Here is a 17,962-nt window from a genome sequence, read left to right as displayed (position 1 = left end):
ACTTTACCATTAAATTACTTAAAAACTATAAGCCTCCGGCAGGTGCGGCTTTCAGTTTTAAGATGGACATACACACCTCAATCCCCCCCTTTTAACCTTTTTTTCAAAGCGATAGACATTATACTAAATATTTCCCTATTTTCGTTCTTCAAACGTATTTTTCAAAACTATAAAAACATAAAGAAACTTCAACTCAAGCCGAATCTATTAAAGGTGGTATTGGTAAATCAGCAGAGTTGTTTTTTTCTTTTCTTTTGTCGTGTCCATGTGGCTCTCAGCTCAGAATGCAACAAAGCGAATTTATTATTTGTTTTCTAATTTCTCAATACGAGGGGTGCCTTTTATAAGTCGGGATTAGAGAACAAAAACAAATTTTGATCATCGAAAATCACTTTATTGTTTTTCAAAATATTCTCCATGAAGATCTATACACTTTTGCATGCGTTTGAACCAATTGTCGAAGCACTTCCAAAACATGCATTCTGAATGCCGCAACCGCTTCTTCAGGTGTCGAAAAACGTTGACCTCTCAGTTTGTTTTTTACGTACGGGAATAAAAAGAAGTCATTCGGTGCCAAGTCAGGACTATACGGCGGATGACCCATTAATTCAATGTTTCGGGTGCTCAAAAATGCAGTTGTTTGAGCCGATGTGTGAGAGCTCGCATTGTCCTGGTGAAGAGTGATCCGTCTTTGGCGATTGGTTTTCCTAATTTCTTGGAAGACAACTGGCAAACAAATAGTTGTGTACCACTCAGAATTTACTGTTCTGCGTTGTTCTAGTGGTACGGTTGCGACATGTACAGTTTTTCCGAAAAAACCGGCGACCATTTGCTTGGAAGTGCTTCGTGCGTGAACAACTTTTGTTGGATTTGGCTCATCTTGAAACACCCATATAGTCGACTGCTGTTTACTTTCGGGCTCATACGCGTAAATCCATGATTCATCATCTGTCACGATGTCATAGACGTGTTTCGAAGCCCCGTGATCGTATTTTTTGAGCATTTCCTTCGACCAATCGACACGAGCCTTTTTTTGAGCGATTGACAAATTGTGTGGGATCCAACGCGAACAAATTTTTTTGACAGTCAAATGTTTATGCAATATTGAATGTATGCTAGTCCCACTAATGCCTAAGATTGTCTCAATCTCACGATAGGTCACATGACGATTTCGCACTATCAGTTCGCGCACAGCATCAATGGTTTTCGGAACAACAACTGATATGGACGACCTTCACGAAATTCGTCTTGGAGTGAACTACGACCACGATTGAATTCACCATATCATCGATAAACACTGGTCCTTGATGGAGCTTCATCGCCAAAAAATGAATTAAGTTCATCCATGCAATGTTGCTGAGTTAATCCACGTCGAAAGTTGTAAAAAATAATCGCACGAAAATGTTCGCGATTTAATTCCATTTTTGGACGGAGATGAATCTTTCAAGTTACTGTAAACAACACAAATAGCGCTGATATTTCAAAACGTTCTGAGTACGTAAGAGCCAAAAAATGTCAAACTTTGCGATACAGCTGTCAGTTGCCAGATTGCAACACCAGGGTTGCCAAATCCCGACATATAAAAGGCACCCCTCGTACTTTGCTTTGACAGTCAAACGTACAGAACAGTGTTGTTGGTCTAGTGCCATCACCTTTAATGAATGCGTCTTGCTTCAATTCATTCGTACATAGAAAATACAAATATCAAAATTTAACAAAATACATGACAAAAAAGAACTCGGGCATTTACATATATAAAGTAGAGTTAGGCAAATAATATATGAGAAAAAACAATAGAATTAATATTTAGCCGGCAAACCTTTATTTTTTCTCACAGCATTCAGTCTTCTTGGCAGGAATTGGACCAGCTTCTTGCATGTTAAAGGATCTATTTTCCCCCACTCTTCTTTAATATCAACTTCTAGATCTTTCTTGTTTCTAATAACAAGCTTTTCAATTGGTTTTCCAAATGAATCCACAGATGTTCAAAGACATTGATGTCTGGAGATTATGGAGGTGTTTCAAGCACTTTAGGGCAGTTCTACATAAGCCATAGACGGACATCAGGTGTCTTATGCTTGGAATCGTTGTCAAGGTAGTACTGGAAATTGTACTTAATTCGCAACTTGTCAGCCCTTTGGACCAAATTTTCTTTCATAATTGTTAGATATTGTTTGTGGTCCATATTGCCGTTAATGAAGCATACATTTCCAGTACCAGCAGCGAACATGCAACCCCATACCATTACCGAGCCACACCCATTTTGAACGGTCAGACGTAATTTTTCTTCCAGCAACTCTTCATTAGGTCTTCTCCACACATGTGATTACCCATCTGACCTAAATATGTTAAACTTGCGTTCATCTGCAAATAAAACGTGCTTCCAGAAACTCGAAATCCTTATCACCATAACGCTTTGCGAATTTTATTCTTTTGTGTCAGTTAACCTCGTTGATGAAAGATTTTTTTCGTTCATAATACTTTCGGGGTTGCATTTAATATTAAGGTGTTGGGTGACTTCTTTTGCGAGCTTAAGAGCGCTCAAATTCGGATTTTTCTTAACTTGTTGCCCTATCCACCGTTCATCTGCATTCGAAAACAGTTTTGGTCGTTCCCATTTCTTCTTATTTTCTACGGATTTTTTTTTGTTTTTTTTTTTATTTTTTTGTTCTAAGTCAGATCCATTTAGTGAGGTCCAAGTATAGCAACAAATTCTTTATCTCGATGTCTGATATCTCATTAATTTGCTGCAAGAAAGGCTTACCGAAGGAGCGGACTCGTGCCCTAGCTAGCCCTGGACATTCACATAAGTAGTGGAAAAGACTTTCCTTCGCCCCTTCCGCTTGACAGCTTCTGCAGATAGGATTGAAGGGTAGGTTGAGTCTAGCTGTATGATATCCTACTTTCCAATGGCCTGTAATGGATGCTTTTAATGTGTTCAGTGGGGTGGAGACTGCCACTGCCTTTGCTATTTCTAGTGTCGAACCTTTTCTTGTTAGCTCATCCGCTATCTCATTACTCCGTATGTTACTGTGACCGGGAACCCATATCAGAGTGATTTCAAGCCAATGACTAAGCCATTCCAGCTCCTCTCTACACTGTAAGACTAGTTTGGATGAAATGGAGTTGGAGTCTAAGGCCTTTATAGCTGCTTGACTGTCTGAGAAGATAGCTACTCTTGCACCAACTTCCTTGTAGAGTTTTAGTGATTTGCATGCTTCTCGGACCTGAAAAAGAAGGTAATGGATTTGTAAATTATTATTATTTTTTTAAATCCTATTTGAATACCTCATAGTAAAATATCAAAATAAAATTATTTAACTTGGATTTCTTACAAAAATTTTGAATTGAAATGTACCATATAGTCTGTGCCAGAAAAAAGGAACCGCGATTATTCATGAAGTATAAAAGATATATATTTAAATTTTTTTACATGAAAGTATGTACAAAACTACGAGTCGCAATTACTCAATAAGCTGTGTAGTCTCCATCGTTGTCGAGCATAGCCTGACATCTTCTCGGCATGCTTTTAAGCTTTTCTGCGTAGCTTGTCGACAAAGAGGGCCAGATTTTTCGAACTTGAAGCACGAATTGCTTTAAATCGTGGACTATATTTTCGACAAGATGCGTTTTCATAATTCCCCACACATTTACAATGGGGTTGGCGTCTGGGGACTGGGAAGGCCAGCCCATTACCGTGACGCTATTTTCTTGTTTTGTTGTTTCTCAATGTGTTTTTCTGAGAGTAGTGGTTTTGATGATGTGGGACGGTAGGATATATTTGCCTCCTTCAATCGACGTTCGATGGTGTTGATACTCACATCTATTCCATTTTTAGCAAGAATTGTGCGTGCTTGGCGTAATCGCAAAGAAGGGTTCCGCTTAAAAAGTTGGACGATCACTTTATCCTGCTTTTTTATCGCCACTCGCTCCAAGCCGCGCTTGGAAAAGTCATCAACATTTTTGTACACTTTATAGCGCTGATTCCATATCACAATGAACTTTTCTGATTTTTTAATCACTTTTGCAGTCGTGGCGTAAGATAATTTCGGCCCTTTCGAATGCTTGCATAAAAATACCGCCTCGAAACGCTTCGTGTACCTCTACCTCATTTTTGTTTGGTTGTGTTTACGGAAAAGTTTCGAACGACACTATCCTGAGTTAGCACTGGCGTCGTAACCCTGCAACAAAAAGCAGAACGAAATATATCTTGAAGTTACAAGAAAAAAACCGTTTATTTTCTTCTGACACAGACTGTATATCCGAGTTCTTTATTGAGCCACTGAATATATTTCTTATAATGAACAACATAAATAAACAGAAAAGACAGATATTTTGAGGTGAAGCACTGTATGACTGTCATATTTCCAGAACTTTATTCTTAGAGTTGTCCCACTGGAACTGAACATGAAATTATCCTCTGTAGCGCACACACAGCCTGTCTGGTGCGACTATTATTACGCATTTACACGTTCATTTTTGTTTTTTTTTGGTATGCGGACCTTGGAAGTGGAACCTTCGAAAGATACCTATGAGCCGACTCATACGTATGCCCGACTCACATGCGATATTCGATATTCCCCATCGCCTCGATGTTTTTCTTTTTTCCCCTCGGTATTAACAGTTAAGATATTCCTTCGAGGAGACAGGATGTGTTTATTCACTCATTTGACTGCGTTCGTTGCATCATGTCTCAGTTTGCATAATTGAGACTACGTTACAACCATAGTTCCACGTTTCTTCAGATTCTAGCATATATTGTACAAGGCTAGCAGCTGTCATGCTCTCGCCGATATTTGAGCGCCACATGCTTCGTTCCCCATCAAATCTAGAGCATTCTAACAGGGCATGCTCAGGCGTTTAATGTTTTTCTTGGCAGTATAGGCAAAATGGGGAGTCTGTGTGCTTGTATTTGTACAAATACTGCCTGAAACAGCGATGCCCAGTTAAAAACTGTGCCAGCATGAAGGTAACGTTTCCATGTGTTCTCCGGATCCATTTCTGTGTGTCGAGGAGCATAGTGAAAGTGGTTCTTCCCTTTCCACTATTGTTCCATTTGGTCTGCCAGTTTTGCAGAGCGGTATCGTCGATCCTCTGTAGGGCGTCCCTCAGTGAGGCTTTGTCACCAGATACCCACGCGTTTTTTGTATGCTGGTACTTTAGTTTCATGCATTTTACCTTTATATCGAGGAGGATTCTGCCTGCTATTTCTCCCGCTGCTTCATCAGATATGGTCCTATAGCCTCTAATGATTCTGACATTGCATAATCTGTACACCCGTTTAGCCTGTCTCAAGTAGCTGGGATTTTTTACTACGTCGCCCCATACTTCCATTGCGTAAAACAGGATCGAGTTGCAGACGCTTGCTAACAATGCTCTCATTTATTGCCTTGGTCCACCCACATTGGCCAGCAGTTGCGATAAAGCCGCGCAGGATTTTGCAGATTTGGAGTTTGCGTATTCCAGATTCTTTTTAAAATTGAACCTTCTGTCGATCACTATTTGTGACTGATCACTATTTGTTTGAAGGTTTTCAACGACAAGTTTTATCTTTCAATTTGCTTATATTTACGTACGACTTGTCAAATTGAGAAGCAATCCCATAATCAAGATGCCGTCGTCAAGGAAACAACTTAGAATTGGATGGAAAATTGCCACTCGTCTTGATAGAAAAAAACGTAAAACAAGCTAATGAGCCTTGAATTTGCCCGTACAAATCCCAAGATACTATGAACGAGTGAATAAGTTAAATTGTTGTTCCCAAGACAGTCGGATGTATATCGGGCCCTCAGCAGTATTTCCCATAAATTTATGAGGAATATTTTATGATGTTAGAACAACAAAAAAAACTTGAGATTCAAGTCTGGGAAAATGATATATCGTACGATATAACCAACGAACCAATGGCTTTGGACACTGGCGCCGCTTTCTGGTGAGCCGTTGCTTACCTTTTTGAGTCAAAGGAAGCAGAACAAGCTGCTGGCTAATAAATGACTCTATACACACACATATGTACATGCATATACATATGTATATGTGAACATAAAGTAGCCCTTAACAACATTGATTATGATAAATACCTGTCATTTATTACACAGACGACCTTGGGCAAGAACTCATATGGTGAATTAAGATAAGCTGCATATATTATGTGTCGCAGTTACTGTTAAATGGAAAAGACCTCAGTTATATACATACATATGCATATGTATAAAAAAAATTTGAATAAACTACATTCTGTCAAAAAAGTATCAGGAATTGTTCATTTAAAAATGTCTAAATTTTTTTTGCTGGAATGTTGGTACAACTGCCCTCTATAGTGCCGCAGAGTTGGAGCGTCAAGTGATCTGTCAATTAGCTTGTTTTTGGCATTTAATTATATCAGTCGACCGCAGGTATGTTCTGCGATTTTCACTATGGATAAAAATATCGAGCAAAGAATTTGTTCTAAATTTTGTGTTTTGAACGGAATTTCGTGTGCCGAATCGTTGAAAATGTTGCAAAAAGCCTATGGCAAGTGTGCTTTATAAGGCCTTCGCAGAAGGCCGTGAAGTCGTGGAAGATTTGCTCCTATCTGGTCGCCTATCAACGTCTTCAACGGATGAAACCGTCGACAACGTCAGGGAAATGGTGCTTGAAAACCGTCATTTAAGTTTGAGAGAGGTAGCTCGTCACCTTAGCGTGTCTCACAAATCAATTCGCCACATTTTACACCATCAATTGAGCATAGGACGCGTGGCTGCTCGACTCGTTCGAAAAGAGTTGGATTTCTTTCAAAAAATACATCAAAAGAAGGCGGCTCAAGACATGCTTGAGCAAGTGACAAATGAATGCGGACCCAACGTTTATCCAGCGCATCACAACAGTTATAACAGGTAATGAGACGTGAGTAAATGAATTCGACATCCAAACCAGTCAACAGGCGGCTAAAGGTCACTATCCGCATGAGCCGAAACCCAAAAAGCCACCTCAAAGTCGGTCAAAAGTGAAAGTCATGCTACTCGTTTTCTTTGATTATCATGGTGTTTTGTGCACTCGCAATTCGTTCCAAATGGTTCTACGGAAAATCAAGAATATTATTTGGAAGTTGTGCGACGTCTGAGGGAAAATGTGCATAGGAAACGGCCCAATTTGTGAATAGGAAACTCATGGATCTTGCACCTTGATAACGCACCGTCTCACAAGGCTCATATTGTGAACACTTTTTGGAACAAAAACTCGACAAATATCATGGAACAACCACCGTATTCACCGAATTTAGTTCCCTGTGACTTTTTCCTCTTCCCAAAACTTAAATTGCCACTCCGCAGACGCCGCTTTAAGTCTATAGAGGAGGCCATTAAGGAGAATTCGCTGAAGAAGCTGCAGAAGATCTCTTCAAACCCGTTTAAAAAGTGCTTTGTATTGCTTCGAATGGAGCCTATTTTGAAGGCGACAAAATAAATTTTGATGATTAAGCAAATATTTTGCGCTTAATTGAACAATTCCCGGTACTTTTTTGACATAATCTAAATCATACCTGACAAGTCTCATGTGCATTTTGTGTTGTTTCTAAAACCTTTAACCGATTTCTTATTCTCTTGATATATTTAGTTTTCAAGGAATATTTCCAGTCTACCGAAAAAAGTATTTTCATTGAAAATGATTTCAATTAGCTTTTTAAAAAACATTTTTAAACAAGTAAAAATTCATGCAAATTCAACGCTGACCAACAACAGCAACAATATTATGCATCTAGTGATTTTTTCAAATGGCGTTGATCCACTTCGGGTGGCAGGGGTTCATTAGGTAAATCACTGAATTGCGTTGAGATCAGCTTAGTTTAGTGCAATTCAACATCAACAATAACAATAAATACTTAGTTGTATTAATCAAAAGCGACAATGACACAAGTATAACAATAACATAATAAGTGGATTGCTAAAGTGTGCGAACACAGAGAGAATCAAAAAAGTTACAAATTAAGAATATTTTTTTTATTATTATTATTATTATTATTTATTAAAATATAATTAAAATTATAGATTAATCTAAGATAAAAGTTCTAGCTACCAGGGCTATCGGCTAATTTTTTTTTTTTTTAATTTACAAACTGTAACTGTAGTGCATTAAATAACTATTGCATACGCCTCTATTGACAAGTTGTGACAATTTATTTGTTTCTTATTTAATTTTAATTTTTTTTACGAAGATATAGTTCAGTTTCCTACAAAAACCATATAAATTCCGGCTTTTCTGGATTGACTTTTTCGATTTTGGACTTAAATTTGACATATTTCTATTATATATTAGCTTGAGTTTCCAGGTAGGTATCTAAAAAACTAATTTTCTATCGATTTAAGAATATAACCTTTCAAAAATGATCATCAAACAGGACAAAAAAAGACCAGATCCGAGTGCCCTACCGAATTATTTAAAAAAGATGTCCTACGGAGGCTTAAAATATATTTTTCAAAATTTCCAACATTTTTCCCAGAATTTCTCGAAAAATGCTGTTTTCTTAATGCAGCGGGTATTCCTTACATTACCGTCGTACATTATTTTTGGGTGTTTGGCCGAGCTCCTCCTCCTATTTCTGACCTACAGTTTCAAGCCGACTCAAGCCGAAAAAACTTTTTCTTCATTTTGGTGTTTCACCGAGATTCGAACCTAGGTTCTCTCTGAATTCCGAATCGTAGTCACGCACCAACTCATTCGGCTACGGTGGCCTTCGCAGTTTTATAGCCCATTAAATTAACATAATAAAGTTCAAGTTAGAAGTGGGTTAAAAATTGCAGTGATTTGTGACAGTTTTGTTTTAGTTTTCGACTGGCAGTCTTGTGCATTTTCTCCATGAAAGGAATGCTCGCAATGTTTTTTTTTTTAATATATACATACACTAAAATCATTCTTTTATATTTAAATTATTATTTGCAGAGCCGATGGGCTGAATTTACGAGGGCGGGTCAATAAGTCCGTGACTTTTTGTATTTCTGACCTCTTTACTGAAAAAGAAATACTGCTCCTGTCAACAGGCATCTGTCAGTTGACTCCTGTCAAAATTTGAACGTGCTGAGTCAGTTAGTTTCTGTTTTACAGCTACTTTTATCAGACTACCCAGTAATTTGAGGAGAAAATGGAAAAAACTGAATTTCGTGTGCTTAATAATTTATTTTATTATTATTATTTATTATTATTATTTTTTTCGAAAAAAACTATTACCGAGACCAAAGCTAAGCTTGATAAATACTATAGGGACTCTGCACCATCGATTTCAATGGTAAAAAAGTGGTTTACTGAATTTCGTTGTGGCCGTACAAGCACTGAAGATGCCGAACATCCTGGACGCCCAGTTGAGGTCTCTACACCCGAAACAATCGAAAAAATTCACGATATGGTATTGTCCGACCGAATATTGAAAGTGCGAGAGATTGTGGAAGCCGAAGGGATCTCGCATGGTTCAGTGGTTTCAATTTTGAATGATCACTTGGGCATGAGAAAGCTTTCCGCAAGATGGGTGCCGCGGGGTTTCTCACAGTCGGCCACAAACGCAATCGTGTAACAACTTCACAGGAAAGTTTGGCGTTGTTTAATCGCAATATGGAAGAAGTTTTTGCGCCATTTTGTAACCGTGGACGAAACATGGATCCATCACCACACACCAGAGACCAAACAACAGTCGAAACAGTGGGTTTCTAAGGGTGAATCGGCGCCAAAGAAGGCCAAGGTGGGTTTGTCAGCTAATAAAGTTATGGCGACTGTTTTTTGGGATGCACGCGGGATAATCCACATTGACTACCTTCAAAAGGGAAAAACAATCAATGAGGAATATTATGCCAACTTATTGGACCGATTCAATAACGATTTGAAAAAAAACCGACCTCATTTGGCCAAGAAAAAAGTTCTTTTCCACCAAGACAATGCAAGGGTGCACACTTGTGCAGTTGCCATGGCAAAAATCCATGAATTGGGCTATGAATTTCTCCCTCATCCGCCCTATTCTCCAGGTTTGGCTCCGAGTGACTACTTCTTGTTCCCAAACCTGAAGAAATGGCTTGGTGGAAAAAGATTTGACTCCAATGATGATGTCATCTCGCAAACAAAAGCTTACTATATTTTGAGGACCTCGATAAATCACATTTTTTGGAAGGGATACAAAAATTGGAGAAGCGTTGGACAAAGTGTATAGAACTCAAAGGAGACTACGTTGAAAAATAAAATGATTTACTTATCAAAAAGTCTATGTTTCATTCCAAAAGTCACGGACTTATTGACCCCCTCGTAGACTTTAGACAAGATGGCACAAACTTAATCATCCAATTTTGTTTTTGAATACGTTTAAAAAAAAAAAATAAAAATAAAAATTCTGAGTAATGGAAATCTTTATTGTGACTTTTACGCCCTCCATTGCTTGTCTCGTTTGTATACTGCAGCTGTCTAGTTTGCACAAATTATACATATTCCGATAGGGTGACTAATTTTGCGCCACCTTGCAGATAATTTTGTCCAACCGGGCAACTGCTTGAAGTGCTCGGTAATGACTTTATTTGGGACTACTATCTCAGGGACCCTTATCATAGCAACTCAATTCAACGCTGTCCCTAATCAGGGAACACAGAGAGGCTCAATCATGAAGTGTCACTTTTAGAACAGTTAATTAGCAGCAGATGAAGAGCTCCAGCTTCACCGTGAGACCAGCGTAACACTGGGACACTTACGTTCTGGATATTGTAGCAGGTTAAACTTCTACTTATCCAGAATTGATCCCGACATACCAAACATATGTCCAGCACGACAATAACCACCTTTTCACATACCCCTTAAAACCTACTGATCTAACTCCCCTCTTCCTCTGGACCCAACCTGTCGAAACAGCATTTTCCTGGGCCTACCTTTAGATGAACTAGACGAAGACGACGGGTGATATACCTTACATTGACAGGGCTTGTATTACAGGTACAACAACAACAACAACTTTATTGTATTTCCTTTCCGTTTTTTTCTAATAGCTGTCACCCTTCGGCAGGCAATGGCAAACCTGTACGAGTGTATTTCTGTCATGGGAGGAGGTCCCAAAAAGGGTGTAAGCAGATCAACAGGTCAAAAAAGTACAGGATGTTGGATTATGGAATAGAAAGTTTAATTTTAAATTGTTTCCCAAATGGTCCAAGCTTCCGGTTAACAAAGCCTCAGTGGCGACAATTTCCTTCATTTATATAGCCAGAAATATGAAATCGAACTTAGATCTTCTAATTCACTCAGGAATCGAGTAAAAATAAAATGATGTTACCTTGAAATCCTAATCATAATATTGTTTTGACAGAGTCGCTCTTACACAACTCCAGAATGATTTACTCTTTAGGACGAGAACATCATCCACTGCGTTGTGAAGACAAAGTAGAGTAGGACATATTGTCGTGCTAAGTTTTCAGTCGCCGATTGTTGTCAGTCTATCAAAAAGGTAGAAAAAGAAAACCTCTTCTAGGGGTTAGTTCAAGAAAGTGCAGAAAATGCGACGCATCTGGCCTCTCTCTCTATAATAACATTTATATGTAGTTATATATTATACAATCCTCAAACTCCTAGCTGAAGCACTGGGCATCAGTAACTCCTCTTCACTATCGAACATGGTTTTGTGCAAGGGCTCTATGTTCATTCCAAGTTTTATGCAAATAAAAGTAAAAAAAATAAAGGAAAATAAGCGCTCCTTTGAACGGCGTTAGGTGGTTCGTGGGTGTGGTCAATCCATTGTCATTTCCTTCTGAGGATTGACTAGGCTTCCTCAGTAATTCGGTGTTTGATATAGTTCGAAGCTGGAAAATTCACATTATAAGGATCATTGTGATCATTGTGGTGACCTTCCACGTTTTGTCTTGACTTTGGTAATTCTGCTTTCAACGTCAGTCTCACTTCCTCCATCTGCAACGATCGTACATCCCAAGTAGCAAAAATTATCCACGTATTCAAAAATCTGTGCACCCACTCTTAAAAAATCGGATGACGTGCAGTTCAGATTAATTGCTTGTATCTCTCTAAAAGACGTTACGAAACGGTAAGACATCATTTTGTATACTTTATATAGCAATTCTTTCAATTCCTTTTTAATCACAAAATTTGTTTAGACTCTTCGCCGCCGAATTGTAGACAACCCTATTGTTCTCGAATATGGGAAAAAAATCTTGATGAATATTTAAAAAATTTTAAGAAAAAATAACAAAATACGAGCTGTATTAACGAGTCATAGCTACTTTATTATTACTTTTTTTATCAAAATCTGGTTTAAAGAAATATAAACTTGGTTCAAAGATGAGCAGCACTTCTAAATAGATGGAGTTCGCGAATTTCCTGCGGTAGCTTCAAACGGAGCCCCGTTTCTTGATTAGTGTCACTATGTAGCATCCTTATGTATGTAAATGTATTAGGGTGGGTCAAAGGGGTGATATTTTCAATTCTGTGCTTAAATCTAAGAAAAAGTTTTGTAGGAAACCCATGGCTTCTGGTTTGAAATGATTTTAATTAAAAAAGGTATCTTTTCACTTCATTTGAACTTTTAGCTTTTCTTTAAACAAATGCAACATTTTTTACGTTTATTCCATTGCAAATGTATGTAAATTTAATAATATATGTTAGCAAATGTATACTTAAGGGGTTAGGGGTAGTAAGAATTTTCAAAAAATTGATTTTTTTTGCATTTTCTTAAAGTATAATATCTTAAAAATATTATGCGAGAATTTGAAGTGAATCCGACAAATACTTTTCGAGTTTTTCAACAATTATCAAAAAGCGCTCCGGAGCTCGATAGCAAAACTTTAAATGCGTTTTTTCTCAAAACTAGGCTTTTTGAACTGGTGATCACTGTAACTTAAAAACCGCTTGGTAGATTTCAATAAAATGTATACTGCTTTTGGTCGCCGTAGCCGAATGGGTTGGTGCGTGATTACCATTCGGAATTCACAGAGAGGTCGTTGGTTCAAAACTCGGTCAAAGCAAAATTAATAAAAACATTTTTCTAATAGCGGTCGCCCCTCGGCAGGCAATGGCAAACCTCCGAGTGTATTTCTGCCATGAAAAAGCTCCTCATAAAAATATCTGCCGTTCGGAGTCGGCTTGAAACTGTAGGTCCCTCCATTTGTGAAACAACATCAAGACGCACACCACAAATAGGAGGAGGGGCTCGGCCAAACACGTAACAGAAGTGTACGCGCCAATTATTAATTTTTTTTTTATTTATACTGCTTTTGAAAGATGTAAAAAACTCGAGCCTGATCGAAAGATTTTTTTTTCAAAAATTTCGATTTTTTTTTACAATTAATTGTCGGTTTTTTCTCGAAAATCTGAAAAATATTTCCTGAGGCCGCCATATTGTTAATTAAAAAAAAAAACGCTTCGATCAGGCACAAGATTATCTATTAATAAAACTAATTTCTGTTGTCCGATTGATTTTAGATGAATCTCCAAGGACTTGTGATGGTCACCGCAAGGGACTTCTGGAGAAACGGGCTCCATTCAAACAGCGACAACTTTTACAATTATTAATTTTTTTTTTTGAAATAAAGTCAAGTCGAATGGATGTATTAATGCTATGTTTTTATTTTTGAAAAATAAAGCAATTGTCTACCAAAAAAATTTATTGAAAATCATCATTTTTTCCGGTATCTGACTACCCCGAATCCCTTAACAAGAATTGATTCCAAGCTAATCTTAACAATTATTATCATTTAAACTCTGATAATACAAGTAAATTAGATATCTGACATCAATAAAGCTTCGTCAAGCTTAAGTCGAAGCCATCATTCCTCCGGTCTGTTTGCCACTCTGCTGACCATTGCGTTTCAGGCTGTTTAGAGCACTTTTGCTTTTTTTACAGTGTACATAAATTTATACTTTTATGCAATGTATGAATGAATACATGAATCAAGGCGATCATTATTCTGTGGACCGTGTAAATTTAGTGCGTTTTGGGTAACACGCGCGGATGGCACTCATCAGACGCTGTTCATACTGAAAACGAAAAAGACCTTGGGAAGAGTTCGCTTTTTATAATAAAATAAAGTTTAAAGTTTCGTTAATTTCTTCAAAAAGATGAAATATTTTAGTTGTTTACTAATTTTAATGTTCCTTGGCGCTTGTGCTGCCTTTGGTCAATATCACATGCGACACTATAACAGCCGACAGGTGGATTCTAGCGAGGAAGATGACAGGAATTCTGTGTTGCGTAAGTAGATTGAAGAAATTAAAGTTTTGCAAAATACAAAAAACAAAATAAAATGATAAAAAAGTAAAATAAATTTTAAAATAATCTAAAATAATCAGGCGCTCGTTTGAGTACTTAGCATAAATATATGTATGTATACTATACAGTCAATAATGAAAATGGGACTGTATTACCTATGGAAATAGCCGAATTTTCAAATTTTGTAAAACACTGAAATGGTTAAAATATTGGTGACACTTTATACTGCATTTGCTCGAAAATACAACATTTCCTCGCTGGCAATTCTTAGTTTAATACTTACATACATTTGACGTCAATGCACCAATAAAAACCCACAAAGGGGAAAGTTTGCCGTTATAGGATAAACATTTTCATTTGGAAATGAAGTGCATGTCACCGTGAATGGTGGCTTACTTAGGAAATACTTTTATGGCAAGAAACGGCATTTCATTTTCAACAGGATATAAAAAACCAGGAATAGAAATCTTGTTATTTCGTGAAAAGTTTGCTGGTCGAGTTATTTCTCGAAGGGAAAATTCCGGTAGACCATCTAAATGGCGCAATCCAAATTTTATTCTTTGCGAAAGAGCCAAGATAATAATATATTTTCGCTGATAAGATGAAGTGCGGAGGTTAAAGTAATCCAAGGTGATATTCAGCTGTTTTATGTAAATAAATGAAGTCGCAAATGTGTGAAAATCGAATGTGAAATTTTCGAAAATGAATGAATATTTGTAAGATGAGTCGATGTGTAAAAGCGGATAAAATAGTTCTCGGAAAGTCCTTGGACCTGGCAATAGAAAAGTGGTTTATCATTCTACTGTATCCGAGAGACCTTCCAGTTACATACACTGTGCTAAATAACTATAGCACTAAGACTTATTGAAAAGTTTTGACAATTTATTGGTTTTATTATTTAATTTTAATAATTTTTTTAAGTACATTCTACCACAAAAACCATGTACATAAATTCAAATTGTAAATTTTGCGCACATTAAAAAAAAACCACAAATCATCAAAATTTCTCATTTTTCAATCAGAATTTTAAAAAAATTTTCGAGTATGCAGTTTTATATCCCACTGAAATTTGGTGCAATTGAAAATGTTTTTTCTTTTTCTGGAGGGCGTTTGTATTTTTTTCCGTTACTCGAAGTGAAAAAAGAAAATCAGTAATGAATTTATTATATTTGGCTGGAAAATCACAACCAGCGATTGTTCGTGAGCTCGAGCACCTTAAAGTAAATAAAGTTTTTCTTTATCGCACCATTACTCGTTACAATGACACTGGTATCATCGCGAAATGTCACGGAGCTGGTCATCAAAAGACTGTAACGTCACTTTAAATGATTCAAAAAGTGAAGAAGCGACTTGAGCGAAATCCCCGAGGAAGTGCCAATCAAATTGCAAAAGAACTGAAAATATCTGACCGTAGGATCCGCCGCTTACTGAAAAATGATCTCAAAGTCAAGCCTTACAAGATCCAAAAGGCGCATGATCTCACACCAAAGCAGCAACAAGTCAGACTTGAGAGAGCGAAGGAGTTGCTTTGCTTGGCCGAAAGCGGTCAATTTCCGAGCATGTGCTCTCTAATGAGACAAATTTTCAAATTGAGCAATTCGTAAATTCCCAAAATGTTAGGGTTTATTTGACCGACCGTTCATACGAGAATTTGAGTCATCGATTGGCCGCCAGGAGGCGGTACCCGCCACAGGTAATGGTTTAGGCCGCTGTAATGGGCGCAGATGGGCGCTCTCCAATCGTTTTCATCGAGACTGACGTCAAGGTAAATGCGAAATATTATCCGAAAAGTATTATGGAGGTTGCTTAGAAGCCGTGGGCAGACAAACATTTCGATCGCAAACCATGGACGTTTCAACAGGAATCGGCACCGTCTCACAAAGCTCGAGTGAACCAAGAATGCCTAAAACGCAAAGTTCTACACTTCATAACGTCCACACAATGGCTCTCAAACTCACCAACCATGAATCCAATGGGTTATTCTCTTTGGGCCATTTTGGAGAGCAAGGTCCGAACTAAAAGATTCACCAGTCTCGAGTGGGCCTAAATACTTGCAAATCACATTCGGGCAGCTTACGACTCGTTTCTGGACCGTCTCAAGGCCATAGACAAGGCAAGAGGTGATCATATCGAGCAAAAGTAAATTAATTCTTAATTTTGTATTATTTTCACACATTTTTTACTTTGAATTGAATAAAAATAATTTTCCGAAGTAAATTTGTGGCCTTTTAAATTGGTTATATATCGAGTACTGGACTCTCTGTAGCAAATGCTCGAAATTTTTTTCATATGGAAGAAAACCTCCAACCCCGTCAGCAAAAAAAAAAAAAATTGATGAGGTCACAGCCGACTTGCGCAAAATAGGAATCGCAAACTAGAAAGGCTCTCTGCTACGGATCAATCGGAGTGGACAACCATAGTTGTGGATACAATGGTCTGCACAAGGCTCTGGTGCTATTGATGATGATGAAAGGGGAAAATGCAATCCAGTCCGCTGAAATTGTGAATGGTGTTTATGGTGCCGATACTGTAACACTTAATTGCGTGCAATTTTGGTTTCGTCGATTCCGTTCAGGTATTTTTGATGTTAATGATGCGTCTCGCATAGACAGGTCCGTCATTGAAAATCACAGAAATAATCGAAGTTGACCGGCATGTTAGTAGTCGTACCATCGCTCAGGAGCTAGAGGTCGACCAGAAAACAGTTTTAAAACATTTACGCAAAATAAAAAATAAAAATAGAGGATTTCTTTTTCCCCGTTGTAGCTTGCATTCTTATAAGCAATTAGGTTTAATATCTATATATTTTTCCTAATAAATAATAATATTATATATGTATGCATATAATTGTCCTACTGCACTTAATTATAATAAAGAAACTTTTATTTTTCAGGTTCATATCGCCGTTGCATGTGGGAGCAATCGAAATTCCTGCCACGTCGTCTAGTGCTGCTCAGCTTGTGTGCGAATTTGTTTTGTGAGAATAATCAAATCGTACCACGTTCCAGGTCTATTTTTGTAGTGGAAAAGATGTCTAGACCCAACGAGTAGATATTCGTAGTTGCACCATTCCCCACAATATTGCTAATGTGATATCACTAATCCATATCCTTTTGCTTTTCTTTATTTATTTCTATCACTTATTTGCAATTTAGCTGTCTGGATATATTACCCGAACAATGCGAGCAAGGCGATGAGGAGGAGCTGATGTATAAACCCTTTCCGGATTGCTGTCCAGTCTATTGCAATTTGAAGCGTCGCATGCAACGCTTGAAAACAATGCATTACAGGCACCGTAAGCTATTGAATTTGCAACACCAACAAGCACAGTCAGACTTGATCCTGGGCAACTACAATGTGGATGATCTAAGTTTTAGATAAGAATGGAAATCAAAAATGATGTGCACGCACCATCGAATGGTGTAAAAAGTGAGCGCGTGCCAAGTGGCAATGAGTTTACGTATTCTTTGCTTTATTAAAAGTAAATTTAAATTAAAGAGAATAAAATAAAAAGAAAAAAAATATTGTATACTTAAAAAATAATCAAATCATGCGGTGGTCTTTTAAGTTGTTTCCAACTTATTCGTATGCGCACGTGATAACCCCAATAATTAATTGATAACAATCTCAATGGACTCGATTCATTCAATGACACCTTCGATTTATATACTTTATGACTTAATTATTGGTTATCAACGACTCATATCTAGCGTGCATTTGAGGTGCGCATGCGCATGTTCGGGCGGCAAA

General features: G+C 37.6%; 1 protein-coding gene across 2 annotated transcripts; it reads left to right on the top strand.

Annotated features, from left to right (window-relative positions):
* The first annotated feature begins 13,919 nt into the window (after positions 1–13,919).
* LOC129238614 (uncharacterized protein CG1552) lies at positions 13,920–17,760 on the top strand. 2 transcript variants are annotated; one of them, XM_054873693.1, is made up of 3 exons: positions 13,920–14,194; positions 17,106–17,220; positions 17,368–17,760. In XM_054873693.1, the coding sequence occupies exons 1-3, from the start codon at positions 14,062–14,064 to the stop codon at positions 17,591–17,593; spliced, it is 474 nt and encodes a 157-aa protein (XP_054729668.1). In that variant the 5' UTR covers positions 13,920–14,061; the 3' UTR covers positions 17,594–17,760. The 2 variants fall into 2 exon arrangements, with proteins under 2 accessions (XP_054729668.1, XP_054729667.1); XM_054873692.1 differs by having other exon boundaries at positions 17,106–17,259.
* Positions 17,761–17,962: the final 202 nt, after the last annotated feature.

The sequence above is a fragment of the Anastrepha obliqua genome, chromosome 2 (genome assembly GCF_027943255.1).
Source record: "Anastrepha obliqua isolate idAnaObli1 chromosome 2, idAnaObli1_1.0, whole genome shotgun sequence".
NCBI classification, from domain to species: domain Eukaryota; kingdom Metazoa; phylum Arthropoda; class Insecta; order Diptera; family Tephritidae; genus Anastrepha; species Anastrepha obliqua.
This window is presented reverse-complemented; position numbering and strand designations above follow the sequence as displayed.

Bases quoted from the DNA above. Each gene is read 5' to 3' on its own strand.
- LOC129238614 (XM_054873692.1), top strand. From the start codon at position 14,062: ATGAAATATTTTAGTTGTTTACTAATTTTAATGTTCCTTGGCGCTTGT. The intron at 14,195-17,105 runs GTAAGTAGATTG...TTTATTTTTCAG, and splicing joins TGACAGGAATTCTGTGTTGC to GTTCATATCGCCGTTGCATG. The intron at 17,260-17,367 runs GTAGATATTCGT...TTTGCAATTTAG, and splicing joins AAGATGTCTAGACCCAACGA to CTGTCTGGATATATTACCCG.